Source organism: Malus domestica, chromosome 17 (assembly GCF_042453785.1).
Source record: "Malus domestica chromosome 17, GDT2T_hap1".
NCBI classification, from domain to species: domain Eukaryota; kingdom Viridiplantae; phylum Streptophyta; class Magnoliopsida; order Rosales; family Rosaceae; genus Malus; species Malus domestica.
The window spans coordinates 22,766,398-22,794,039 of NC_091677.1; the positions used below are offsets into that span (position 1 = coordinate 22,766,398).

The window sequence follows — 27,642 nt, forward strand, 5'->3', positions numbered from 1 at the left end:
CTGGAAGATACTAAATGTCTCCCGAACGCGCTCCAAGGAAGATGATGCCCGAACAATGGCATCTCCGCTCAGGCGACCGTCGGCCCCAAGGTCGTTCAGACACACGCCGAGCAGATCAAGACCGTTGCGCTCAAGTACTTGCGATGATGAGAGCGACATGACTTCTCGCAGCTGGGTTAGGGGGCTGGGATCGGCAGCTTCGGTCGTAGCGGCCGAAGGACCAGACTCTGCAGTAGTACTGGAGAGGAGGGCTTTGAATTCGACCTCCCAGGAAGCCTGCACATACAAATCAGGTTAAGTTTAAAGAAGTCATGACAGGAGTAGCAAGAAGGTTTCGTTTTTTTAAACCTCCCGATAGGAGACCTCGGCCATGTCTCCAGGATCGTTGGTCGAACCTAAAGAACTCAATGGCCGAGCCCAGTGTTTCAGGTTGCTTCTCAATTCACGCGGCCGATGGAGGTTATCTACGTTTGATGGCCACTGAGGCGGCCACGAAATATAGATAACGCCCTTCGGCGCATAGAATTCTCGGTGAAAAGAATGTACATGCACCTGACATTTATTATTTTCTTCGTTTAGAATTCTAAAGAAAAAAACAATCAAGGAAAGATGGTCGAAGGTGCTTACAAAGGCTGAGGTAGCCTCCTGTGGAGGAATGTGGAAGCCCTGGTCTTGAGGATGAACAGGCGATTCCGCCGTTGCCTCGGGTTCCTCGACCGGTCGTTTTCCACGGTCGGCTGTGGAAGGGCCGACTGGAACAGCTGCTTCAGAGGAGGCAGGGACGTCCTGGTCCTGTGAGGGAGCGAGATGTTCGGCCACCGGGGTCGATTCCTCGACTGGGCGCTTGCCACGATCAGCCGTGGAGGGGCCGGCTCGAACCGCCGTCTCAGACACTAGAGGAGGTGGTTGGCGAGGATGAGGACGGTGTGCCGGCGGGACTTCGTCGCTCCCTTCGCTTTCTTCTAGAACGAAGACCGAGGGCTTTGGATTTTTCGGGGAGGTTTCCTCGGCCGTAGAGACCACCTGTTGAGGGACATGTGCCTTCTCGACGGAGGGAGGTATGACTTGTTTCTCGGCCAGGGGTTGGCCGGCGGCTAGAGAAGGGGAAGCACTGGGAGTCGTCGTCCCCGTAGTGTGACTGAGATGACGTGGATCTCCCGTGCACCTTTCTTCGCCAGTCGTTTGACCCGCTTGGCAGGCGGGGAAGGCTCGATAGCCGGCTCGGCCTCTTGGCGAGGCCGTTTGACCAGCACGACCCTACCAGCGGGTTTGTCTTTTTGGGCCACGACCGATTTTTTCCCGGCCATGGTAGCGGCAACTACCTCCGTTTTTCTCAAGGGCCGACTACCTAAGAAGACAGGCAATTCAGTAAGGCAAATTAATATGCAAAAAAAAAAAAAAAAAAAAAAAAATTGAACAGGTACCTTGAGTATGAGGGGCCGAGGCCTTCTTAGGTCGGTCACCAAAGAGTCTGCTCAGCACATCCTCGACCGGCGCACCAAAGAACTCCTGGGTGTAATTTTCCCACCACTCACCGAAGGTGTCGGTGCAATGGGTTTCTGGGGTGGCTGGTCGAAGGCGGAATTTTTGGCAGCGCTCTTGGAATTCCCTCACGGCGGTTCTACACTTCTTCTCCGAGGAACGAGGTTCATGACCACGGCTTAGGACTGTTCGGGAGGAGAGAAGGGGGACGGGGCAGCCCTGAAGGTAGCCGAGCTGTCGGGCAATGAAGTTCGGATGATATACTTCCCAACCCGACCGTTTCCCATCACAGCCGAGAGGGAGGTCGCGAGCAAGCACAAACGACCCCCAGGTCTGACGAAGATCGGCGTCTTCCTCCGAGCTCCATGTAGAGGTAGGCAGCCTGATGGAGGAAGGATAGTCTCGACGACGACATATCAGGAACTCGTCGTTGGAGAAGTCGTCGAGAGCGAAGAGGTACCGAAATACCTCTTCGGCTTGATGGGGAGGTATCGGTCGAGAGGCCAGTTGAGGTCCAAGCGCCTCTGTTGGTAAGAAGTCAGCTATGGCCGGCCGAATGGAGGCAAAGTATACTTGCAACCAGAGTTGGAAGACCCAGAGAGGACCATTCTGGTGTGGGTCGACCTTGTGGAGGGTCACCTCGGCCAGGCAACGGAAAAGTTGGGCGAGAATGTTGGAACTCAGTGCCAGGACGTGTCCACTAGCCAGGGCTTCGGCTACCGGCATGTTCTCGACCAAACACTTGTTTGACTTGGTACAACAAATGTATTTGTTGTACCAATAGAAGAGGAAGGCTTCATGCTCTCCCTCTCGCAGGTCCTCTTCTCCTCGGCCGGCGAAGTGAAGATAGAGGGTGTTGTAATTACAGAAGTTCTTGTGGAGCTTCTGAATGTCTTCATTCGACGGGATGTGACCGTCACGGTTCAGGGTCTCGAAGGCTCGACGGTCGAAAAACGTCTTCAGGTCGATATTCGACGGGTGCCCAGAAAGTGTCGCGTCGACAAGGATCCCGGTTGCCGAAGTCCCCAGAATGGCAGTGATATCCAGGATGGTGGGACCAATGGGACCCAGAGGAAGAACCATTGTGTTGGTGGCCGAGCACCAGAAGCACAGAGCGGCTAGGAGAAGCTCCTTGTCGAGGACGATTTCCATGGACGAAAGGAGGATGGCGTCGTAGATGCCGAGAGCATTCCATTGCTCGCCAAAGAGTCGTTCCATTCGAACAACCCAGGTTGCCCAGGTTGTGGTCGTCGAGGGCCAGAAGCCCTGGGGCTTCGCCGCATCCCATCGCGACCATTCAAACCCTTGAAGCAGGGGTGTTAGGCAGTGCTCCTGTAGAAGGCCGATGATAGTCGACGGTATTGTAGCCTTGAAGAGAGGACCCAGGATTTGGTACTGAGTGCTCATGTCGTTTTCAAACCGTATGGTCTTGATCGAGCTCCGATCAAGAATCTTCTGGTGCTGGTCACATTCCCTGGAAAGCTTGGAGATGAAGGACGCCATTTGTAAGAAAGAAGCACGGAGTAAAAGGGTTTTCTGGGTTGGGGATTTAAGACGAAGACTTGGAATGGAGAAATGCACTGGAAAGCAATGGCAGAGAAGTTCAGGAAGTTTGAGAGCGTAAAGTACGAATTAGGGAATTTCGGTATTTATAGAGTTGTGGGGGGAAGAGCAATCGTTCGAAATTCAAAACAAAGGGCAAAATAGACCAAATGAATCGTGGATCATGATGAACATTTGGGAAATGCAGGTGAGAAGATCGAAGGTTTCAGATGTTGGAGGCGCACGATTGCGTGTGACGGCGAAATTAATGACGAAAGACGGTTCGATGCTTGCATGATGACAAGTGGGCTCACGGACTGAGGTAGTGGCTCACGGATTGAGATAGTGGTCATAATGGCAAGACGGTTCGGGCAGGCGCACGCTTCAGACGTCATTATTGGGGATTGGCCATGTTAGAGGATGCCACGTGGCGAGTGGTTTAGCATGATCAAGATCGTGCGATCGTGTTCAATAAATGCGCCTTGGAACTCGGGTATTAGGATTCTGAGTGGTAGATTCGCTTCTTCAAGGCCGAAACTCGGCCGAAGGTTTCAGGCCGAGGACCTCAGAAGCGAGGGGGCAATGTTTGGGCCCAAAATAGCAGTTTGGGCCGAGGGAGGAATCACTCTCGGCCCGGGAAGCCGTACGGCGAAAGGGTCATGGAGCGTTCAGCTCATGGGCTTCCAAGCCTAGGTCGGTTAAATCAGAATGCAAGTTGAGTCCTAATACAATAGGGACTCTCGACGAGATCAGTAAACTAGAAAGCGAATCCGGCTCAGTTAAGGACTAGATTCGTAGTCCTAGCAGAGATAGGACTGATCAAGGTAATGTTAATCCGGAGAAGGAAACCTAGTTCGAATAGGATTGGAATTCGGGCTCGGTGTTCTGCTACTATAAATACAAGACATTCAGCAACGGAAAAGACCCCACAAAATCAATACAAAATTGCCCTGCGCAAACTCTCACAACTTGTGATTTTTCTTTTTCCTTTTTCGCTGACACATCTTCCGTTGGCATCAACAGCACTGTGGAAGCAACCGGTGATATCTTAAGTCGGCATAGATAGCTCTGTCACCGTAGAGTCAGTCGGTCTCGCAGTACCTTCCGTTGGCATCAACAGCACTGCGGCGAGAACGATTGATTACCTATCCAAGTCTCGGTCGAGAAGGGTTTCTAAATCCTTATTGGTTGAGGTCATCTCATCAGCCTTCTCAGCGAAGTGAGGCGTTACAGTTATTACATTCGGCACATTGAAAGCCGAATTTGATATTGAACTTCGTAAGAATAGTAACCTTGTCTTCAGGTTCGAGAGCCCAAGAGGCCGAGACGTGTTCCTTTCTCGGCCGCAATCGCAAGACGCAGAAGTCAGTAGCGCGACCTAACGCAACATCAACAAATTTACTCCTCGGCCGAGCTCGGCCGACGAGTTGGCACGCCCCGCATTCACCGAAGGACGTAGTTAGCTTATAGATTACTCGGCCTGCGCGCCACGTAGGCTTTGTAGTTTCTAGGGTCAACAGTAGCATTATCCTTTGTTCTTGAGAACAACAATTTTGCAGAAACAAAGGAAATTGGATCCTCTCCGAGGCAAGGCCTCGGGACCCTCCTGATCCACTAACACGGATCGTTAGCTTTTGATTTAACTGTTATAATTAATATAATTTTAGATGGACCTTCTGTTTATAACTGCAGGATCAAAATTTAACGATCCGTATTATTAGGGTATGAGGCGAGGATTTGCCGCAGAGAAGATCCAATTACGAAACAAAGAGTCCAAAACCTGAAAGAAAACAGAACCGCTGGCGGGAGAAAAACTCTATGACAGAGAAAATATAAAATATTTCTTGGGAGTTTCTGCACTCTCTCTCTCTCTCTGTGCCTCGACGGCCACGCTGCTGAAAGCCTCCTTTTTTATGACTTACATGGATCCATTTTGCTTCCCTTTTCTCTGTTTCGGATTTCCATGGCTCTCCATTTGTCTCCCATCAAACCTCACCTCTTTAACCACTCGTAAGCTCTCTCTCTCTTTCTCTCTCTCCCCTCACACAGATACCGTATATTTTAGACCACGTTAATAAATTATTATTATTATTATTGCCTTTAAAATTCTGGTATCTGGGTCTAATTAGAAATTTGGTTATGTGGATTGTTCATGGCTCATAGGAATTTGCTTCTGTTGGTTGAATTGATATCCAGATTCTGTATTCAAATGGGGTTTTGAGGTTTTCTTTTTAAATTACTTCAAATTGCTTTTAATTAAATTAACATTTGGGTCCAACAAAAAAAGAGTTAACATGCAGTATTGGTCCAAATTCTGTGAAGTTGATAACTTTGATACAATTTCAGTTCTGTTTGTATATAGACAAAACAAACAGAAACCAAGGAAGAAGACTAAATGTCATAAAATATCTAGTGGTAGAATTGCCATGTTCACTTACATGGAATAAGATTTGGAATCATTTTGATTCTTGACTTTCCTGCGTTTAGGAATATATGGAATCGTCGGGTTTCTCTTAAAATCCGTAATCCAATAGCTGAAAATCAAGAATCACAACAATTTGGGAGGGGTTGATCCCATTTTCCATTCCTTCTAGCCCTTGCTTCATAACTTACCCCATTCTAAGTCAACGTGTAGTTTATTGTCAAAACTCCTTCAATCATAAATTCTGATAGCAACTTCTCTTTTTGGGACAGAAGAAGATCTGTCAGATCAGAAAACCGGCAAAAGACAATTGCCAATGTGCATAAGCCTTCAAGGTGCAGCACAAATGAACAAGGAATCTATGGCTTTTCGACAAAAATTCATGTGCTTGGTTTATTGGTTAGGTGTTACAATTCGTCGACGTGGTCTTCATCTTGGACCTCATCATCTACAGCTTGTACAGCTTATTCTCGTCAAACAACTTGTGAGAATGGTGCCTCAGTGGCTAGTACTCGTAATCATGAAAACGAATTTAATCGGGTTAATTGCCTCGAATGGGTCTTACATGAATCAGCTAGGAGCTTCTCCGTTGCAGTTGAGTCACTTGAATTGCCAGGAAGCGGTCCAGAGCTTGCAATGGCATGGTCTGGGAAGGATGTCCATCAATGGCATAAGCGGATTTCTTACCAGGTCTAACATATCTTTTGCTTTCCTCAAAGCATGTTACAAATATTTTATAATGCCTATAGAACAAATTGTTTTGGCTGTTGAATTGTGTTAGCATGATTAGCGTCAGTATTTGAAAGGTGGTTTTGCAGCATTTTCTGCATCTCTTTTATTTGTTTGGATCACTGAATTGAGCAAGATGTAAACTAGTTAGTACAAATGAATTTTATAATGGACTACCATGGCTGTGCAGGTTGCAGTTTACTCTTTGTTGAAAACAGCAATCGAAGTAGAAATCTTGCTTTCCAGTGAACGTCATTGCAGCGCTTTTCCAGTTAGAGATATGTAAGTTTTCTCTGTTAAACCTTAATATGGTAAATTGAATTTGGTTGTCTTAGTTATAGTGCCTTAACTGAACAATGTTTGACTTAGTAATCATTTTCTAAAGAAAATGTGTCAGACTGAATGTTTAAACTTTGCTTAATATGTTCTTAGCTGAGCATTACTGTGCCTTTTCCATTTTGGATGCAAATATTGAATGTCTAAACTTTTCTTAATTCGGTGTTTTATCTGTTTCAGATTGACCCCAAAGATTGATTTGATTGGCGAATACATCGAGAGTGAATTGAACATGAGGCACTCAGAATTAGTTGAATGGTTTAGAGTGGTGGAACAGCCGCTTATTGCAGGATTTTTCACTCCCTTGTTGAGGAAGTGGTCTATGGAATATGCAGGAAGGTTTGCTCAAATAATTTGTGCTCTTAGCCTAGTATATGAAAAGTCTTGTGTTATCATTTGCCACAACAATCAGTACATTTATGTTTTCAATATACGACGGATTCCTGTGCACTATTTTATGCAGATGCAGTGACATTAACCTGTCCATCTGAAATTAAGCATATAGCCCTAAACAAAGAAATCTTCAGTGGTGTTGCAGGGATGGTTGTGGCTATAAGCTGCTGTGCTGCAGTGGCTAAATTGGGTTACGGTCGTGTTAAGTGCCCTTATTTTGCATTTTCACTTGGCGATGTAATTGTAGAGCTCATGGATCACTCACACAGTCTTGTGTCAGTGGAAAGACTACATAACTTAGCTACCGAGGCAGGATTTGAATTGGATTTCCTGTCCCATTTCGGTAGAAAGGTTCTGCTGAGCAACAAAAGTGAAGAGGTAGAATTTTGGATTGGGTTGGCTTATAAAAAACTATCAACGGCATTCAACAAAGAAAGTATGATCCTAGGCAAGCAGAATTTTCATCACAAGGTCAAATTTATATTTCATGATATTATCTTCAGACTCTGGGGTCTCAGATGCATTAATCAATTGCTAACTTGGCCCTTCTTTTATTTTTATTTTATTTATAAATTTAGAACCTTCAGCTCAGGTCTCGAGCGTTTAATTATTGCTCTTATTTATCAAGTTTTGACAGGTTCAAGGAGATACTTTGGCTATCTTAGGACTTTTTGCATATCTTGGGAGAAGGACTAGATTATTCTTGTCAAGGATGGGCATAAAGGATCTTGATGAGCTAGTTAAGGACTTCCTCAGGTAAACGGCTTCACGCTTAAATGTTTTAATCCAAAAGTACCAAAAACATAAGAGGTTGTATTGTCTGCCTGCAGCTACTTGGAGTGTGGTAGCCTTTTCATTCACCCAGAGCTTTCTTCCATAGCAGTTTATCAACACTTCATGGAGGTCCATTTCTAACCTTAGTAATTTTGATGCAGGTGAAAAATGCAAATCATACTAATCTTTAAGGTTTACCTTTATAGGTGGTGACTGATGAAATTGGATGGCTTGATTTCTATGCTGCATGTCCTCCGAAAAGAAGTCAAGAGAGGCGAAAAGGCAAACTGCATGCCATCCAGGCAGAGAAAGAGATTGCTCTGTCTGCTGTTTTTACTGTATGCTATGATGTTTTCTCTGGGTTTGCTCACTTCAGTCGTTCAACTCAACAGTCCTTAGACACTCATTTGCTAGACTTCTTGCTCCACAGGTAAAACATTCCCATTTTTTTCGTTGAGGTTTGCTTCCGTAAGTTTTTACTATTTGTTAAGGTGGCCAATGAGGTTTTCAACATTGATTTCTCAGCCAGAGCTTGCTAACTGTTTGTTTGGAAGACTACTGGGCTGCTTATGATAAATCATGGTATTATCTCTCTGGTGGGTTTGTTACATTCTATTTTCGAGACTAAATCAGAACTACCACAGAGGAAAGAGATAAATGTGCTTGTTTTTCGTTCTTATTTTTCTTTTCAAAGCAGTGAGTTGTTTAAGATTACAGAACCTGGTGCTCGTCGCACATCATTTGTAGGATCCATAGTTGCATCCAAGTTATCTGTAACAATGGAGGCGCAACAAGAGCCAAGTATCTTGACAACGTCAGAAGATTGTCAAAATTATAATCCTCAACGCAGGCTTAACCTGAGAAAGGTATTTACTTTCGAAAAAAACAACTACTGCTGTAAAAAAAAAATCAAATGAAATAAATAAATTAAGAATAAAAGAGCTTCATATATAATGATAGTTTACCAGTAGCTACGTTATCAGTCTCAGAGAAATATATTAAGTTAATTAACTGAGCAAAAGCGTTGCATGGTCTCTACACTCTCTACTTGGTTTCTACCGCTGCATATTATCTAATTGTTTCTTACATGGTTGTGACCATTTATTTCCTTCAATGGAAGGATTCCCCCTCTCCCGGGACGGAAACTATAAGCTCTATGGAGGAGGGAAGTGCCACGAAAGCAAAATATCATCAGCGAAGTTTAGTTAGGAAGTATAGCAACAAGCTGGTATCTACAAGCTCCGTAAGTCTAATAATCCATTGCTTCTTAGAGATGAGTTTATATCTATGTCTTGTTGAACTAAATTACATGTTATATGTGATGCTAATACTCAACATTTTTTTTTTTTAAATTTTTTTTGTAAGGATATATTGATGGGTACTCAGTTGCTTATCATAGACATAACGACTTCCGCAGAGCTACTCCTCAAACAATTGCGTGGCCACAAGGTTACAAGGCTGGAAAGAAAAAAGTTGAAAAGAACGCTAAATGACATTACTTCACTTATACCAGTTACAATTCTCATGTTACTTCCTGTAAGCACTAATTTGACCTTTTTTTCTTTCCTAGTGTTTTCATTTCCTTGCACAACGTAGCTAGTTACCTTTTAGCATTATATAGATTTACGAAAAGAAAAAGACATCGATTGAACAGCTGCTACTAAAACTATTGGTTGCATTCACCGCAGTTGCATTTTGAGCTAGCTCATGCTGTTCTCTATGATATGTTAAAATGCTTGTGACTATTATATTTGTACATGAGTCAGATTTTATCCCAAGCAGTTAATAAGCGAATTATACAAAGTCAACTATTTATCTTCCTTTTCTGTGACAAGGTATCAGCTGTAGGTCATGCTGCCATGCTAGCAGCAATCAACAAGTACATACCTGGCCTGGTAACGTAAATTTCCCTTTGCCATTTTTGTATCCTTCTTTTGAAGAAAAATCAATTTTGTAATTCATAATCGTAATTTTTACTGCACGTAGATTCCATCTCCATATTCTTCGGAGCGGCTGGATGTCGTGAAACAACTAAAGAGAACCAAGAAGATGGAAGTAATTAGGACATGGAACAACCTTGAAGATCCATCTTCTAGAATAACGTAAGTTATTGCTTTGTGGTGCTGCTTGCTTTACCCAAGTTGGAATAAACTGATTTATAATATGAAATTAGTGTTTGTGAATAGTCAAAAATGAATAAATATCACGAATTATTGTGACGTAGTTGTGCCTGTTGACCCATAATTGCATGCCTCGATATGGTTTGCAAACATAAATAACATTTTTGAAACAGAACCTTTTACTACAATGTGCTTAGTAGCTTAGGCATGTGTTATAGAACAAGAGCACCAAGGAGTTGAGTGAAAAGGGAAGGGAGGAGATGGTTCATACTTCATAGAGGGATAGGGAATTGGGTAGGGTTTGGGGTTGTAGTCGTAGGTATCTTTAGGGTCGATATTGGTAGGGTAGTGAAAGATGCGAGTTAAACAGGAAACAGAGAGAAAACTCATCCTTTAGGCCTTTCCTTTCTGATTTCAAGGAAGGACATGATGAAGATGATGATGACGATTTAGGTTTAGGAGGATCAAAGTCAAATGTCGTGACAAGAACAAGCACACTCCATGTGAGGCACATAAGCACATCTCCAACGAAAAAAGATCGTTCCTGGCTGAGGACAAGAATCTGGTGCACAAAAGGTAGACTTTCCGACCTCCTAGATGGACAAACTTGTATTCGAACGGGGCATGAAAGTGAGGAGGCGACGTCAAAGCAAAGCACTTGATCTCAGGTGGAGGCAAAGATCTTGGTCCCCAGAAATGCGTAAGCAAAGGGATCACGACTAGTTACGGGAGGTACTGGCAGAGGTTCCAGAGAGCATAGACTTTCCCGTTCAGCAGAGGATTTCTTGGGTTAACCATTACGAGTTTTGCAGGAGCACTCTACCAAATACTTGAATTTGATGCTGTGGATGAGATACCTAGGGCTACTCATGTGCTTGAACTCAAAGGTACGTATGACACAGGATCATCTTCTAGTTGTCATATTTTTCAGACGGAGAAGAAGACGAGGAGTCCATTGTTCTTGGTCTTCTTTCTTCTCTTCCCCGGGCATGCCCAATTAGGTTTAGGGCATCCATAGCTGATTTCTTCTCCATTCTAATATGTATAAATGTATGCATGCCTACGCAATCACCCAAGGAAGCCCTAGGTTGCCCCCCAAGCATCAATTTATTTGGATATTTTGCCTTGCCACGCACGTTTCACTCTCACACAACTAAAACGTGCGGTGGGATGTTAAATACCATTAACTTTTAAAAAAACTAACGAAAAGTCCAATAAAACTCTACTTTTAATGAAAAATAACAAATAAAGGTGTAGTGAATAGTACTATAAAAAGGTAAAAATATAGGTTTTCGTTAAAAATGAACCGTACCAGAGTATTTCGTTAAAACTTCATTTTTTACCTTTGAAGATAATTTTTATTGGGAATATAGTTCTGTATTTTCCTTTTATCCCTTGCTTGGCGCGAAGGCTACTGGTTTGGGGTTAGGATGCGGTACTAAAAGTCCTTGGACTTCCAGGGGGTTTTTCTTTTGGGCAACTGTTCGCAGTTGGATCTCGTCAATACAGCCCCCTATAATTTTCATTACAGAGATATCTTTTTTTTCATTGTCCCCAGGGATTTTTTGGGTAATCCGCTCCATGCTGCGAACAGTCAAATCTAAGCTAAACCTTGCTCTTCTTTCTTTCCTTGCGGTTGGGAAGCACACCAACAGCATTGCGTGATTCTACCTGGGGAGTTTTTGGGTAATCCGCTCCCATGTGTGTTACATGCTGTGGTCTCAACGCCCTTATGAGATTGTGAGGAGTTTCACGCGTTCTAAATATTATTTGGTTTCTATGCATGATTAAGCGATATATGATTCAAACAACTTTTCGTAGGAATAATCTATAAATGAAGATTAAAAAATTGAACTGTTCTAATAATGAAATTTGTACGATGCAGAAGGTAGGGAGTTAGAACCACCCACTGAAGGCATGAGATATGAACAAGAGATCCTATGTTGCAACGATAACTTTGAAAGTATGGTTAGCTATAAAGAATCACAATTAGCTTAGCAAAATGCTTTGACCAAAGACTTGAGTTGTAAAAACTCGAATTGACAACAGTTCGTGGGAGTGTAAGATCGATAAAGATAATCTGTCGGACTGTTTTATTATTCGTTTCCTATAATCAAATCAAATGCATGTACCACAATTTATTTTCTAAGAGAAAAAAATCAAACAAAAAACGAGAGAAAAAAAGGAGGACAAAAAGGTACTCTACAAATTCATTACACGAGGGCGGGCTGGGTAAATCTTCGCCTGCATTACATTACATAATAGTAAAACTAGCAAAGCTAACTACACAACATTCACTCTCTTCAATCTCCAACACCGAAAACGAGCACGAATATGTTCATTTACTCTTTTCATTCCGATTCTGAGTTGATTTGGTCATTATCCCTTGCAATTGTATTTTATCATCGAAACATCTCAGCAATATATGCAAATTTCACTCTTTCCACAACAAAATATTAGTTCTATGAGATGAACCTGCTTTGAAATCACCATCGGAGTACAGCAGTGGTCCTTAGTCTTGAAGCACACGAAGAAAGGCTTAAACTACCCTCTTTGGATCACGAGCTGCAGCAATATGGTCCTACATAACAATCAGTAAGATAAACGATTCAACAACTTAGTACTAACAAAAAAACAAGCCGAAGAAAATTTTCTTGCTTTGCTTTGTAGATATCTGATCTATACAGGTTCAGGTACCATCGGCTTCGAAAATGTAGGTAACATCATCCTTAGGTTAAATACAGGTGAACAGTTGATATAACCATGCAAAATTGTAATGAAGGAAACATTAATAGGTTTCAGAAATCAAACTTACCGAGATAAAATCAAATGCTTTAGTATCCTCTTTCTTTGAACTGTTCACCACTGAACTAGGAGCTGGATTTGGTTGATTTGCATGGAAAATATCAGGAAGTGCTGAAGCATATCCTCCATTTGTTCCAGCAACGTTACTTAAATTCATATTTTGCGAATTGAAGTTTCCGAAGTGTTGAAAGCCAGACATTGTCGCTAGGAATTGCTGCTGAGCAAGGAGATTTCCCATGGCACCATAATTTATTGGCTGAGAAGGAAAGGCTGGATTGAACATAATTCCGGGAGGTATATTGTAAGGCATAGCACCAGGAGGAAACACTGCATTTCCATTCGGCAATGCTGTTTGAGAATTAAGAATGCCACTCCAAGCATTGCCGGATGCCTGATGGCTGGGATGACTAGCTGAATCCGATAGAAGTTCAGAAAGTTGTCCAGGAGGGGTTCTTTTCTGCTCCATCTTTGAGACATTTTTATCAATGGATAAGCCACCCATTAAATTGTTTAAATCATGTTTATGATCCTGCTCCTGCGGAAGTTCAGAATCGGGCCCAAAAATGTCAAACATTTCAGGTCCACTTTTCTTTTCTGCTATGGAGTTCTCATGAGGATCTCGTTTATTATCAACGGTAAGCCCAGAGAAGAGATCATCTGCTTGTTCTTTACTGTCATTAGTGTGGAACGATACATCTGCAAAAGGGTCATCGTCATTTTCCAGTTCACTGGTGCTTACGACATTCCCTGGGCCATCTCCAAATAAATCATCAATTAGTTGGGGTGCTGGTGATGGTGCGGTTAAGTTTGTGATGACTTGATCACTTGGGTTCTCAGTTGCAGCATTGGTCACATCGTAATCATCTAGATCACCGGTGTCTATAAGGTCAGGCATCTGAACAAAAGTAGCAGTCTGAGCCTTCATAGGCTGTTCTGAATTACTTGCCACATTGCCTGTCTGTTCTCCACCCAAGAGGCTCAAAACCTGCTCATTAAGAACAATGTCCATTCAAATGCATGACCTACTGTATCTTTTCAAAGAAAAATAAGGACGTGCACGCACACACACATCCAAACTGTAAAATTGCATTTAACCTCTCGAAAAAATTACATTTTCCTCACATCATCAAGCATGAATTCATCAAGAAATATACATTCAAATTATCTATAAGAAGAAGAAGAATCAAGTCTAGAAAAGTCACAAGGAGCAAGTATAGATTCTTTTCTACATACACAATGAAGTGACATTGCAGAAACAAGAAAATCATTATTTTATTAAACAGCACATGTTAACACTTAATGATTATAAGTAACAGATGGAGAATCCTTTCATGACAATTATGTAACAATGTACCAATTACTTTTGTTTGTCCTCTTTTAAAGCTCTTTTAATTCTTTGTTCGATACGAAATAGCCAAGGCAGCTCAACCTTTACAAATATATAACATTTTGTTATTTTTATCACCACAAGAAAATAAAAATCCTTTGATCCTACTATGTGAAAGACGGCAATCCCAAGTTCTTGTTCATTTACAATCAATCCTAGACTTGAGCAGCAAGGGCCGCCTGGATCTGACGTAGAAGAGTTCAAGTGATACAACCAGATAACACATAAAATCACTTGTTCATCATCAATATGTGTATTTTGAGAAACAAGGAAATGGACGAATCTCACACATATTCATATTTATAAGGAAATAAAGGAATACCTTGTTAGCCCTTTCCCTCAAAGAAGACTGGGGAGAGTCAGAGCATCTCACTACAAGATCTTTGTTGTCAATAAAATATGATTCTATGATTGCAAAATGCTCATCATCCTTTCTCCTCAAAATTGATTCAAGAACACAAATAGCTTTCATGCGTACCTGATAGACAAATAATCGCATAAAAGAAAGTTAGACAGAGATAGATCTATAAATACAACAAAAATTCCACCTAACCCTTACTCCTTAATAAATACTGATTGAACAATTAATAAGCAATGTGGAAGAATTATCGCCAACACTTAAGTATAATGAGCTTGCCTGCCACAATGGAGATTGTAGTTTTAAATCCAGGGCATGACTCAAAGCTACAGCATCCAACTTCTTTGCCTCAGTAAGGAAAATCAGAATGGCATCTCGAGTGGGTTGTAAACGTACACCACCTGACGTCACAATGGTCTCCAACAACCTCTCCTCACGGGTTTTACTCTCTCTGTAATTTGAACTGGAATCTCCATTGGTTATTTCAGTTTTGGTTACCCTAGAATCCTCATTCCATGGTCCACTAGCCACATTTTTTGATGACCCAAAACTATTTTGAGCCTCATTGCGATATTGAGCAGGTTCATATCTATCAACCTGCTCGCTTTCTATGGTCAACGATCTATGAAGATTTGGACTCTTGTAATTTCCATTGTCATTCTTTTTAAAAGAGTGACTATGGGTAAAATTACTAAGTCCCTGCTTGATAGATGCACTTCCAAGACCAACAACCTCACTAATGAAAGACCTTTTTTCATCTGATGACATCTCGATGTTCGTATTCCCAAAACCTTGTATTCTTCTGTTAAGATCATCTGCAGGTGGTGCATTACTTTCCTCTTGAAAGATAGCAGAAATAGCCTCATGAGCAGTATCCCGCACAGCCTTATTAAGTGCATCTCCTTTCAAAGGATCTGGGTGTCCCTTATAGTGAAATAGTTGGCGCACTGCCACTGAATTTCTTTGCATTTCCCTCCTGAACTCCACACCAGACTTTCCCACTGCATACTTTATTAATCTAAGAGCCTGCAGAACATTTGGGCATAATAGTATCAATATCTGCCGTAATCATAATTCTAAGTAAATTCTCGAAAAATATCCCAACATTCATCAAGTCTCACTTCTACATGCATCTCTGTTATGGAAACTAAACCACTGCAATCTACATAGAATTTACTATGCCAAGCCTATCTCTCATAAAGAGGCCGCTGATGAGTGGAAGTCATTATTTAAAGCAAAGTTATAAACACACTATATCATTTCATCGAAATTCAAACCACAGTGATTTACATAGAGTTCGATTCTCCGCGTCTATCATGCCATTGATGAACAGAAGCCATTACCACAATCAAAGTTATCATATAAAAAATCACCATCTTAATCTTCAATTCGCATTGATAACAAACTATTAGCAATAGCATTCACGAAGGAATATACATTCAGCTTAAACCGAACACCTGATACAATTATACTATAGAATAAAATCAACTCAACCAATTAATCAAGTTCATACAAGCATTTAACAAATACAAAAACCATACTTTCCCAACAAAATTTTACTATATAACAAGATTTATTGTATACCTTCTGCTTAACAATTGGACTTTTATGGTCCAAACGCTTAAATACAAACTCAGACATCTCCTTGACAATACTGACATGCGAGGATCGCAGAAGCTGGCAAATCTCTTCCAATTTGTAAACGGGTGCGACCTTGTCTTCGTCGAAAGTCACCGCATCGATCATCCGGGACCTCCTGTACGACTCCACAGCTCTTCGACTCGAATCCATGATTCCCAATTATGCAAAAACCTATCTTTCCCAATCAAAAAACGAGGAATTTGATTCCCAAAGCACCCGATCGAAAAGATCCGATCCAATAGAATCCCAATCAAATCCCAGTAGGGTGCGTCCTTGGATCGACGTTAAACTCGAAATTGGATCGAAGCCGCGGAGAAAACCGAAATTTCGGTTCAGATACGCATGAATTGGATTTGATTGAATCGGTAGAGTGATGGATTGTTTAGATTGGCGTTGAGAAATCGAAGATTGGATTTGCTTTGGAACAGAATTAGGGTTTTAGAGAGAGAAAGCTATTGGAAGGTGATGAGGAAAATGGAGGAGCAAGGAGAAGAAGAAAACAGTTACGTTGAGCGAATTTGATGCGCGCTATCGATAGGCGCCTAAAATTGGCACGCAAAAACACAAATGCTCTCGCTCGGCCTCATCGGTCATCGCTGCTTTTGCTGAATAGTATTAGGTTGAATTGTTATATTTTTTTTCAATTATTATTATTATTATTATTATTTTTTGGCTCCATGAATTAAGCTCCAAATTTGGCTATATAGGCTCCATGTCACATCATCAAACTTACAAAAAGTTTAACGATTTTTGACGAGAAAGACTATTTATATTAGAACCCGGCAGTTTCTGACACGACAAAAAAATAGTGGATTTCAGATCAACATGATAATTAATCGGTTCATTATCTGATGACCTGAGTATACACGGGAGTAACACGTGGGTAACCCATTTCAACCCGTTAAGAAAAAAATTATTTTGATAATTTTAAAGTTTAATTACTAAAAGATTTATTATAAAATATAATAGTCATATTAATATATACAATATATTCTATATTAAATATATAGTTTTGTATTATTATTCTATATAAGTTAAAAAAAAAAGGTTTTAGTCATTATTTATTTTTATTATGAGAGTTCCTTATTATCATTACTAGAATAAATTTTACTTAACATGTTGTTGTCCAAAATTAAAATAAACTAGTATAATATTTGTACAGGCAAGAACTAAGAAGACATACATACAAGTATGAAAAATGTGAAAGAATATATAAACACTCGTGATTTATCATTATTCCTTCATGAGTAGATAATGGTTACACTTATATTATCGTTTAGATTTTTAAAATCCTCCAAACCCTCATGAATAATGTTTTTTATTTGAGGGAAAAATTAATAATAATTATTGTAGAAGTGTAAAAAAATGTAAAAAATATATATACAATCACTCATAGTGACAAGCTTTACAACTTTCATAAAAAGGGGTCAAAATTTAACACTATAATCCATAAACCTTAAATTTTTATTTAACTGTCGATTGTCATTTACGCTTTATTATTCTTATTGAATTTCATTTTTTAAATTTTCTTTTTTGAAAACATGATCATCTCGCAGATGTAAGAAGATGAATGGTTCAGATCTTTGATATCACGTTTCGGTATTTACAGTTAACTGAAATATGAGTCGATGTCATATAGTTTGTAGAAACTTTATAAACATCAAGCAATGTTCACTAACCGTAAAACTATGAACATAATATCAACGATCCAAAACGTTCATCTTCGTTCACCCTCTAATAGATCATGTTTTCAAAAAAGAAAATCTGAAAAAACAAAATTTGATAAGAAAAAGAAAGCGTAAATGTAAACAACAATCAACTGTTAAATTTTGATCTATGATTTATATGATTATAGTGGCGAATTTCGAAGTTAAGCTCTTCACGAAAGTTATAAAGCTTGTCATTACGAGCGTTTATATATTTTTTCTATATTTTTTACACTTCTACATTAATTAAAAAACTATTAAAGAAAATATGCAAGGTTCCAATGTTCTAATGTTCCAATGTCCTTAATTTTGCAAATCTTTTGAACATTTGATATTTTGTAATGTTCTAATTTTTTTTTATTATGTTCTTATTTTGGGTATGTAAATATATACTTAAAAGAAAGTTACGTTTTTATGTTTTGGATGTGACAATATGGTCAAGGTTCTAAAAGTCGCTAGGCGTTAGTCGGGCGGTGGGCTGGGGCCTAACGCCTAGGCGGCTAGGCGGGCGCCTAGGCGGACTAGGCGGATTTAAGTAAATCTATCATATTTCATGTAAATAAGTGTCTGCTTCTACTTGAAATATATATAATTTCATCATAAACTACAAAATAGAATGCATATATATATCATAAAGTATTGGAACATAATGAAAACATGTGAAATAAGGATATAATGTTTGTTCATTCAAGTATGCAACAAGTCTCTTACAATTTATTGGAAAAAAACAAAATGCAAAATGAAAGTTATGTATTTTCTGTCTAAGTGAGTTGCAACCTAGGCGGGTCTAGGCGGGTGCCTTATCCCTAAACAGAAGAAACCAACAGAGATGTCTTATCTTCGGCCAATTAGCCTCTACAATGTCCTTACTAAAATTATTTCAAAAGTCTTTGCCATCCATTATCTCCTCTCATTAGATGGCTTTCATCTTGGGGCCCCAAATTTCCAACAATTCAATTATGGCATTCGAGGTTGCTATTACGCTATCTAACAGGAAGAGGGGCAAAAATGGCTTTCTTTCTTTAAAGCTTGACATGAGCAAGGCATATGATCGAATTGAGTAGTCCTATTTTCGCCGTGTACTTATGAAGTTGGGGTTCTCTTCTCGGTGGATCAACCTGGTTATGGCATCGGTTTTTTCTATCACTTACTCTTTTATCTTTAATGGGAGCCCAAGGAGGTACATTCATCCTTTAAGAGGCCTTTGCCAAGACGATCCGCTGTCGCCATACCTGTTCCTATTGTGTGCAGAAGGTCTTTCGAAACTAATAGCTAGAAGGGAGGAGCTCGGTTTGTTCCAAGGCTTGACCATTTGTTCTGGAGCCCTATCGATCTTGCACTTACTGCTTGCTGACAACAGTTTTCTTTTCACCCGTGCAAAATTGTCGAATTGCACCCAAATTACGGATATTATTTATGTCTATGAAAGGGCCTTTGGTCAAAAAGTCAACCTCCATAAAAGTGAAGTTTGCTTTAGTAAAAATATTAAGAGGCCAGAGAGGGACTTGCTTCTGTCATAAGGATTAATTGGGTCAGCATAAATGAAAGGTATTTGGGCATCCCTACCATTGTTAGACGCAACCACAGTTGGTGCTTTGGCTTTATAAAGGAACGACTTTGAAAACACCTCTAGTGTTGGAAGGGTAAGTTTCTTAGTGCAGCCGGAAAAAAAAAAAAAGAATCCTTGTGAAGGTTGTGGCTCATTCAATCCCAATCTACATTATGAGTTGTTTATTACTACCAAAACACCTCTATGACGATTTAACTAGCTCGTTGCTAATTTCTGGTGGAATGGAGCTAAGGGGGGAAAGAAAATACAATGGTTGGCTTAGGACAAGCTCTGCTCACATAAGTTCGAGGGGGGATTGGGTTTTTAGAATATCTATGACTTCAATCTTGCTATGCTGGCTAAACAAGCTTGGAGGATCATAAAAACCCCGGATTCATTGTTGACCTGTGTACTGAAGGTGAAATATTTTCCAACCATTTCCTTCCTCGATGCAGTGGTGAGACCTAACTGCTCATTTAGCTGGAGGAGCCTATGCGCTGCTCGAGAAGTTATTAAGCGTGGGGTCTACTAGATGATTGGAAACGACGCATCAGTTAACATTTAGAGATATCCCTGGATCCCACTTCCCTCCACCTTTCGTATCTCATCCCCTAAACCTGATGGATGTACTCTGTAGAATGTCCATGATCTTGTTGACTATGCTTCCATGGGGTGGAGGGTGGATTTGATTGAATCAATTTTCTCAAACACTGAAACAGTTCCTATGAGTATCACAGGTAAGGAAAATGCTTTGATCTGGCACCATAAGCGCATGGGTTTCTTCTTCGTCAAATCCACTTACCACGTCACTTAGGCTTGGACTTTCTCTTATCGAAATAGTGCCTCGTCCTCTGTTGGAGTACCTTCCACCTCTAGGACATGATCAAAGATATGGAATGCAAAGGTTCCCCCTAAAGTGCACATTTTCACTTGGCGGCTTTGTAGAGATCTCATCCCCATTAGGGTGAGTCTGGTGAAGAAATGCATATCGATGGATGTATCGTGTGTTTTCTGCGACTCAAATGTGGAGTCTTCAGTTCATCTTTTCAAAAGATGTCGTTTTGCCCACTGTGCTTGGACCTACTCCCTACTCGATTCATTTGCTAGATGGCCTGATCCTTCTTTAATGATGGACTGGTTTTCTGATCTAGTTCCAACCTTTCATCACACAATTTCGATATTGTGATGATGGTTGTCTAGATTTGGAATTGTCAAAATGCTAGACTTTGGAATGATAAATGTGATCCACTTGACTTGTTAATGACTTAGGCTATTTCGTGGTGGCAGGAATTTATTAGGGTAAACTCTGACCCCCCATTTCCCCCTATTTCTGCTCTTAACAACATTAAATGGTCGCTACTTCTTAGCGATCGTTTGAAGATGAATTTTGATGGTGCTTAGAATGAGAAGGAAATATGCAGGGGAAAAAGGGAGGGCGAATGTTGTGATCAGAAATGATAGTGGCACTTTTGTTGCTGGTTTCTGCAAGAACTTTAGGAATGTTTTCTCCAATCTCCAAGCGAAAGCTTTGGTTCTTAGAGGTGGTGTGGTAGGGTAAGGTCAAGGGGTTTCCAAAGCTTGATTATTGAAGGTGATTCTCTTCAGATTGTAGGGGCCATCTCGGATCATTCTCATAATTTGCCTACTATTGGCAACATTATAGAAGATTCCAAATCCTGGCTTCCATCAATCACTAAAGATTTATGTACCCATGTACGTTGCCAAGCTAACACCATAGCTCACCGTATGGCTTATTACAACTTGAACATTAGGGATAAATGTGAATGGCTTGTATACCATCCATCATTCATCACTGACCTCATTTTTGAGGATCTTATGTAATTAGTTATACTTCTTTGAGTCTAAACGTTGTAATCCTCAATACATTTGCTGTCTGGTTTTTGAAAGCTTCCCCTTCGGCCCTTAATGAAATATATATATCAATGCAAAATAAAAACAAAAAAACAAAAAATAGAAATATGAGATATTAAAAGAACTAAACATGAAGTATAAAATAGTAGTGTGTGAGGTATTGTAAGCAACTAAATATAAAGGTAGTGATGTTGTTGATCTTAAAAATTACAAAGACTACGTGGCGCGCAGGCTGAATAACTATGAGTTAAGGAAGTCTTTCTTGTGAATGCGAGCGTGCCAATTCACAACTGAGCTCGATCGAGTGAGTAGAATAGATGTAATGGTGGTGTCGAATGCAATGTTGACTTCTGCCTTTAAGTGACTAACATTAAAGAATGGACGTGTGTCACATCTCGGCTCGGGCCCCTACCACATCCTGGGCTCGACTTCGCTGTAGCACGATATTGTTTGCTTTGGGCCCTGACCACGCCCTCGCAGTTTTGTTTCTGGGATCTCACATGAGAACTTCCCAGTGGGTCACCCATCTTGGGATTGTTCTCGTGCGAACTCGCTTAACTTCGGAGTTCCGATGAAATCCAAAGCCAGTGAGCTCCCAAAATGCCTTGTGCTAGGTAGAGATGGGAATATACATATAAGGCTTACAGGATCCACTCCCCTGGGCGATGTGGGATGTTACAATCCACCATTTTAGGGGTCCGACGTCCTCGTCAGCACACATCCGGCCATGGATTGGCTCTGATACCAAATTGTCACATCCTGGCCCGGGCCCCCCACCACATCCCAAGCTTGACTCCGCCGTAGCACGATATTGTCTGCTTTAGGCCCCGACCATGCCCTTACGATTTTGTTTCTGGGAACTCACATGAACTTCCTAGTGGGTCACCCATCCTAGGATGGCTATCTTGCGAACTTGCTTAACTTCGGAGTTCCGATGGAACTCGAAGCCAGTGAACTCCCAAAAGGCCTCGTGCTAAGTAGAGATGAGAATATACATATACGGCTTACATGATCCACTCCCCTGGGCGATGTGGAATGTTACACATGTCTCGGCCTAGGGTTCTGGAACCTGAAGACAAGTTTGCCTAATTCAATGCGTAGTTTAGGATCTCTTGTACCAAGTTCGGCTGCCTCAACTATATTCCTTAGTATATAGGTGTGCCAAATCAATATCCATATGTAAGGGTACATGTACTCAAAGGAGATGGGCGTTTTTATAGTCAATGTGGTTTTGTCATTTGAATGCCAAATTGTAAAATGCACCTTAAAGTAACCAATCATAGAACACTTTTCTTCACTAGGAGCTAATGAAGTGCACTCTTTGGGAAAAAGAATTAAGAATTCTTCACCGGTGAGAGTTGGATAAATAACCAACCAAAACATAAGTAGTGATGTAATCCAAACTGACGTTGCTCCTCTATTGCTTGATTCTACAACTTGCATGGAGCGTTTTGAGTTGTTTGTTAAGTTAATGGGTTTCCCATGTTGCAAAACCTCTTATATTTATAGGGATTGACGTTGTGATAAACCAGTATGCCAAGCTAGAGTCCTGATGGGACTATGTCACTCAACATTGACCTGACTATTCATCTTTGTCCATTTTAATCCCTTCCTTAGTCGAAACTCACCTTAATCCAGTCTCGACTTCTGGATTTAAACCAAAATTTTGAATCTAGTCCCTTTATGTGACTCCTACATTCTTATATGATCAAGAATAAATCCTGATATTTAGAATAATTCACATCTAAACAGATTTCATTTTGATCCTTGGCAATTTTAGTTCACTAAGGACTCGACCAAGCCACATTTGAACTTAATCCTTTCACAGTCCCACTTTCATGAGGACTCGGTTGAATCAGCCATTTCCTAGGCTGAAACCCATTGGTCCGAGAGATCATTAATAGGCCAAGGATTGTGGCTTTCGAACTTGTGTTAGCCCATTCTCGGCTCTCAGGCCCAAACTGATGTCTACCTCAATCATTAGTGGTTACCCTGTTTATAATTACTAGTATCATTCCCCATCTTTGGGATGTCTAGAATCATTGAAGAAATAAAAAAAGAATCAAAAGTAAATGACATGTCATGAATGCTTCTACAGGTTAAATGTTTTTTCCCCTTGCATTGAGTCAATTCCATTTTCTATCAGAATTTCCCTTGAAATTCCTATGAATCTTAAAAATTATTGAACTGAGATTCACTTTTACATAACAATAATGCACAACATTCAGAAGTTTGTGACAAATGATCTATTTCACCAACATTGTTGATGATTCCCTTCACGAGTACTGAAAGAATAAGGAAATTACAACAGACGACGACGTAATTTCGTATCAAGAAGCCACACTTGCAGCCTTTATCAACTCATCTTCCTCGTCAACAATCATCTCGTCTCTAAAAAGCAGTTTCAAATATGGAAGTACCTTTGGGGCCACAGGAAAATTAGCAATGTTAATATTCATAATGTCAAATCTAATGCATGTCTTATGCATGTGTATATCATCAAATACTGGGATTTTCGGATATCGCTGGCTGAAGTGGGTGAGGATGATACGATAAACTCCCGCAGAGTTTCCAACTTCTATGGCTTCCTGCGTTGTGCTATGGTTGCCAGCTTCATTAAGCACTTTTTGCAAGCTCTTTACAGTTGGAACTGCATTGTTGTCAATAGGACTACCCGGCCTTTTCCAATAGCTCTGCATACGGGATCTTTTAGCAAATAAATTGGAATCAACTCTCTCTGCCAATTACCTATCTGTATTTTTAATGCTCATGTCCTCGACACGAGCTGGACTTATGGGAGAAGAGTAATCCCTATTGGCTTCAGTAACACCCAAAAGCAAGTAAAGATGCTTCTATGGTGTGCTTACAATCAAGGAACTGCAAATCTAAATGTTCGAGTCTCTAGTATGCATCAAAAAAGAACTTAAGCTTTATCGGTCCAACAACAAGTAATGGCTCGTGCGGCAGTCCCTTGAACAAATCACGTTGTAGAGTCCGGTATGATCAGCTTGAATATGAGAAATATAAATACAGCTAGAATCTCTCACAGCATTATTAGCACCCTCTACACCATATCTGTTGTTGATGTACTTAAACTGGGGAATGGATTTCAGTACTAGTAAATGTATTTGAAAAAATTCAGACGACGTTACCTTCTTTTTAGATGTCCCAGGGTTCCTTCACCGCAATCTAAAAGTAGACCTCCTTTGGATAAAAGATTGATACGGATAGAAGTGACATTGCGATATTTAGATGTCTGAAATGATCCAGTCCCTAAAAGAACCATCTCCAAGACATCTCTCCTTGCATTTTCCAAACAACCGGGAAGCGTATTCTCATTGTACCATGGCTCTTCAACCAAAACTGCATTATCTCTTGGTTTGATCATGCGGACTGGTGCCACAACTGACTAACACAATGGGCAGCATCTACAACCTCCGGAATGTCTGAAATTAACTCATCAATGAATTCTGAGGAAGACACCTGACTTGGAATAACGGACCTATCTAATCCAAGACGAGTATATGGACGCAAAGTGAACTGTTCAACACACATGAAAATCACTATTATTAACATTTGTACATCAATAAAGTGATTGTAGAACTTGCAATAATACAGAAAAAGTAGTCATGCTAATGAGAACCCGATTGGCATATAGAAATTGCATCCTGAGTGCAAAATACAATGGTAAATTAACAAAAACATTCCAGAAATCATTGAATCCCGAGTGCCAAATACCAAACATAATTCCAGAAATCTTAATTAAAAACGATGACAATATCTGCTGGAATTACATAGAATCAGAAGGAGTTGCAAATCCTAAGAACGGAGAAGTGATGTGTCGAGAGGAAGGAATCTGAATTTAAAATGGGTCTTTTACACTTGATATCATCAAGCTGGAATAGCTCAGCTGGTTAGAGCGTGTGGCTGTTAACCACAAGGTCGGAGGTTCGAACCCTCCTTCTAGCGGTTTTTTAAACATTTTTAAATCTATAAAAAAATCCTTCATCTCGATGAGATAAGGTAAACATTTTTAAATCTATAAAAAAATCCTTCAGATCAATGAGATAAGGTAATTAGCAAGATCCACCACACACGATGCTGCAAACAAACCAAAACCCCATGCAAATCATCCGTCCAGTTCATTTCAGTTCAAATATATCAAAAATGGTTGCTCTCCAACTGAGCTCTTGCTGGTCATCTTTTTGCTCCCTCCCATTTAACTTGATCAACTCCAACATTACCAACTCCCATTCAACTCTCAGACCTTCCAAGCCCCTCATCAGTTTCTCCAGAGCAAAAATTAGAGCAGTTAGCACATCCCAAGAGAGCCAATCTGAAGCCATTCAACCCGAGCAACCCCCTTCCGTGGATTTCGCATTTGTTAGTGTACGTTACATACAAATGTTAATGGAAATTCTCTGTGCATGACGTCCCCGTCCCCATCACTTAAACTTCTTTTTGGGGTATATTGGTTTAATTGTGTGTTGTATATTGATTCACTGTTTTCAGTCAGTTTTACTTCCTGACCAAACACCAGATGTGCATCTTCGTCAAGCCTGTGGAGGACAGAAACTTAGGAATATAATGTTGGATTCAAATATCGATTTGTACGGACCATACGTAAGTATGCCTCCCACTTAGTTCTTAATATTCTTATAATTTTTTTTCAAAAAAAGGAGGTTTATATATGTTATATGTAAATGTTCAGAGTAGAGTTCTGCTGAATTGTGCTGGAGGAGGAACCTGCGGGACATGCATGGTGGAGGTAATGATTTTACAATTTTTTAATTTCTTATTATTATTTAATACAGAATTTTAATTTTAATTTTTCAATTTTGTTGTATTTTGCTGCTAGATTGTTCAAGGAAAAGAGCTGTTAACCCCTCGCACAGACAAAGAGAAGGAACACCTTAAAAAGGTATCATCTGCGTTCGAAAACTGATTTTACTTAAGTGGATCAATTAAATCACTAATTAATTAAAGTTAAGACGATGTGATCTTGAGAGGTGGTGATTTAACAAAAAATTGTAATGAAGGCTGACAATCCTGTTAATTAATGGACTCTTGCAGAAACCAAAAAATTGGAGACTTGCTTGCCAAACCACAGTTGGGAAACCTGACTCTAGAGGGCTGGTATGTTTTGAAAAAGTTGCAAATATGAGTTAGGCCAAGACAATTTGTCCGTCCTCTAGGACTGAGTTCGTAATCGGATCCTCCTTTCTATATCTTAAAGTAGTTTAGACTATCGCTCGTGTATAAAACATGTTTTAACAAATTATAAGACAAAATGTTTTAGTAATTGTTTTCTTTTTGGATTAATTTCAGGTTGTTGTCCAACAGCTGCCAGAATGGAAAGCCCATGAATGGAAATATGAAGAAGTCCTGGTAGACCCTAACCAGTCTTCATAAGACATTTTTGCCTACCATTGTAAATTTGAACATAAACAAAAAATATTAAATTAATCCAGTTTAAATTTATAGAGAATTAATTTAAATGGAAGTGCATCATCAGTGTAATTAGTTATTACAGAATAAAATTATTCCTTTAGTATAGTTGTTGTCTGATAGGATTTTTAGAACCTACGCAAATAGGGTTAAAATCACATGAAATACTTGCAAGAATACAAGGATGTTGTAGTATAGATACTCATGCAAGGTCGTTCTCATCAATGACTATTTTAATAATTTATGCAAAAACAATTCCTAATCAACTATTTAGAATTAAAAATTGAGAAAAGAGATTTTGAAATTAGGTTATATTAAAAACAAATGATAAATTTGCCCAAAATTATTACGACAAAATAAAAGAGTTTTAAATACCAATTTAGAAAAACACTAGGGTTTCACCATCACCTAGCAATCCTATGAATTTTTACCAATTACTTATGATCTACACATGCCACTTTGAAGGTTAGGTTTTCCTAATTTATATTATACTTGGAACCTCCAACATAGAACATATATCTAACATGCAACCTGACACACCCCGACCCGGAATGTCCACTAGGACTCCAAATCGAGTTGTGCTAGCCAACACCTGGGAGGTGACGAAGCCATAAAATGTGATGATGTGGAAGATTGTGAATAAATTTAAACCTAAAAGTGCCTAAATACCAAAGTGCACCAGTGAGCGGGAATGAACCCACTTCACACGTGACGTTAGAGTATAAGCAAATACAGAATAGTGAATTAAGAATCGTACCCTCGAAATAATCTCCAATACTAAGAATCGCCACGAATCTTCGACGATAAGAAAGCTCACCTAATAAAACCTGGAGGGTGAAGACAAGACAATGGTGAGTGGCCCTGTAAGTAAAATTTTAATAGAAACCATGCAAAACATTATAACCCCTCACTACGACGCTTGTATAGTTTCCAGAAAATTCATAATATACCACAACACGGTATTTTATCAATAATATTAAATAATCATGCGATTAATAACTCATACTAGTACATAAGTCGGAGTCACCTAGGGTGACCTGTACAACTAACCCATATCTCATCACATATGCTAGTTCAT

The 27,642-nt window shown here is 40.1% G+C and overlaps 4 protein-coding genes and 1 non-coding gene across 14 annotated transcripts; 3 read left to right on the forward strand and 2 right to left on the reverse strand.

Moving 5' to 3' along the window:
* Window positions 1-4,768: 4,768 nt before the first annotated feature.
* LOC103405433 (uncharacterized) lies at window positions 4,769-10,524 on the forward strand. Of its 9 annotated transcripts, none has more exons than XM_017324197.3 (15): window positions 4,769-5,034; window positions 5,722-6,136; window positions 6,366-6,457; window positions 6,692-6,850; window positions 7,039-7,375; window positions 7,542-7,660; window positions 7,735-7,807; window positions 7,885-8,108; window positions 8,204-8,260; window positions 8,373-8,544; window positions 8,799-8,921; window positions 9,044-9,214; window positions 9,514-9,573; window positions 9,665-9,780; window positions 10,252-10,524. In XM_017324197.3, the coding sequence occupies exons 1-15, from the start codon at window positions 4,988-4,990 to the stop codon at window positions 10,376-10,378; spliced, it is 2,292 nt and encodes a 763-aa protein (XP_017179686.1). In that variant the 5' UTR covers window positions 4,769-4,987; the 3' UTR covers window positions 10,379-10,524. The 9 variants fall into 9 exon arrangements, with proteins under 9 accessions (XP_017179686.1, XP_017179690.1, XP_017179684.1 ...); XM_017324201.3 differs by having other exon boundaries at window positions 4,831-5,034; window positions 5,719-6,136; window positions 8,204-8,274; window positions 8,426-8,544; XM_017324195.3 differs by having other exon boundaries at window positions 4,831-5,034; window positions 5,719-6,136.
* Window positions 10,525-11,868: 1,344 nt separating this feature from the next.
* On the reverse strand, window positions 11,869-16,663 carry LOC103405431 (protein MODIFIED TRANSPORT TO THE VACUOLE 1). Its single transcript, XM_008344429.4, has 5 exons — window positions 15,933-16,663; window positions 14,628-15,374; window positions 14,313-14,468; window positions 12,614-13,588; window positions 11,869-12,379 (listed from the first exon to the last, which is right to left on the reverse strand). Exons 1-5 carry the CDS (start codon window positions 16,137-16,139, stop codon window positions 12,338-12,340), a joined length of 2,127 nt encoding a protein of 708 aa, XP_008342651.1. The 5' UTR covers window positions 16,140-16,663; the 3' UTR covers window positions 11,869-12,337.
* A 6,783-nt stretch (window positions 16,664-23,446) lies between these two features.
* LOC103405502 (tRNAse Z TRZ4, mitochondrial) lies at window positions 23,447-24,692 on the reverse strand. Its single transcript, XM_070816427.1, is given in 5 exon segments — window positions 23,447-23,849; window positions 23,947-24,109; window positions 24,112-24,191; window positions 24,269-24,515; window positions 24,518-24,692. Coding segments are annotated over 5 exon segments (1,068 nt in total).
* Window positions 24,693-25,011: 319 nt separating this feature from the next.
* Window positions 25,012-25,085, forward strand: TRNAN-GUU (transfer RNA asparagine (anticodon GUU)). Its single transcript has one exon. It is a non-coding gene; the product is annotated as a tRNA-Asn (tRNA).
* Window positions 25,086-25,136: 51 nt separating this feature from the next.
* Window positions 25,137-26,672, forward strand: LOC103405430 (photosynthetic NDH subunit of subcomplex B 3, chloroplastic). 2 transcript variants are annotated; one of them, XM_070816554.1, is made up of 6 exons: window positions 25,137-25,505; window positions 25,629-25,739; window positions 25,828-25,884; window positions 25,975-26,037; window positions 26,190-26,317; window positions 26,445-26,672. In XM_070816554.1, exons 1-5 carry the CDS (start codon window positions 25,215-25,217, stop codon window positions 26,283-26,285), a joined length of 618 nt encoding a protein of 205 aa, XP_070672655.1. In that variant the 5' UTR covers window positions 25,137-25,214; the 3' UTR covers window positions 26,286-26,317; window positions 26,445-26,672. The 2 variants fall into 2 exon arrangements, with proteins under 2 accessions (XP_070672655.1, XP_008342650.1); XM_008344428.4 differs by having other exon boundaries at window positions 26,190-26,252.
* The last annotated feature ends 970 nt before the right edge of the window (window positions 26,673-27,642 follow it).

Coding starts and splice junctions, on each gene's coding strand:
- LOC103405433 (XM_017324195.3), top strand. CDS start 4,988: ATGGCTCTCCATTTGTCTCCCATCAAACCTCACCTCTTTAACCACTC. Junction 5,035..5,718: donor CCTCACCTCTTTAACCACTC/GTAAGCTCTCTC, acceptor TTTTTGGGACAG/AAGAAGATCTGTCAGATCAG. Junction 8,109..8,203: donor CTAGACTTCTTGCTCCACAG/GTAAAACATTCC, acceptor TTGATTTCTCAG/CCAGAGCTTGCTAACTGTTT.
- LOC103405431 (XM_008344429.4), bottom strand. CDS start 16,139: ATGGATTCGAGTCGAAGAGCTGTGGAGTCGTACAGGAGGTCCCGGATG. Junction 14,469..14,627: donor TACAATCTCCATTGTGGCAG/GCAAGCTCATTA, acceptor TTTGTCTATCAG/GTACGCATGAAAGCTATTTG. Junction 12,380..12,613: donor AAGCATTTGATTTTATCTCG/GTAAGTTTGATT, acceptor ATTGTTATGTAG/GACCATATTGCTGCAGCTCG.
- LOC103405430 (XM_008344428.4), top strand. CDS start 25,215: ATGCTGCAAACAAACCAAAACCCCATGCAAATCATCCGTCCAGTTCAT. Junction 26,038..26,189: donor AGAAGGAACACCTTAAAAAG/GTATCATCTGCG, acceptor GGACTCTTGCAG/AAACCAAAAAATTGGAGACT. Junction 26,253..26,444: donor AACCTGACTCTAGAGGGCTG/GTATGTTTTGAA, acceptor GATTAATTTCAG/GTTGTTGTCCAACAGCTGCC.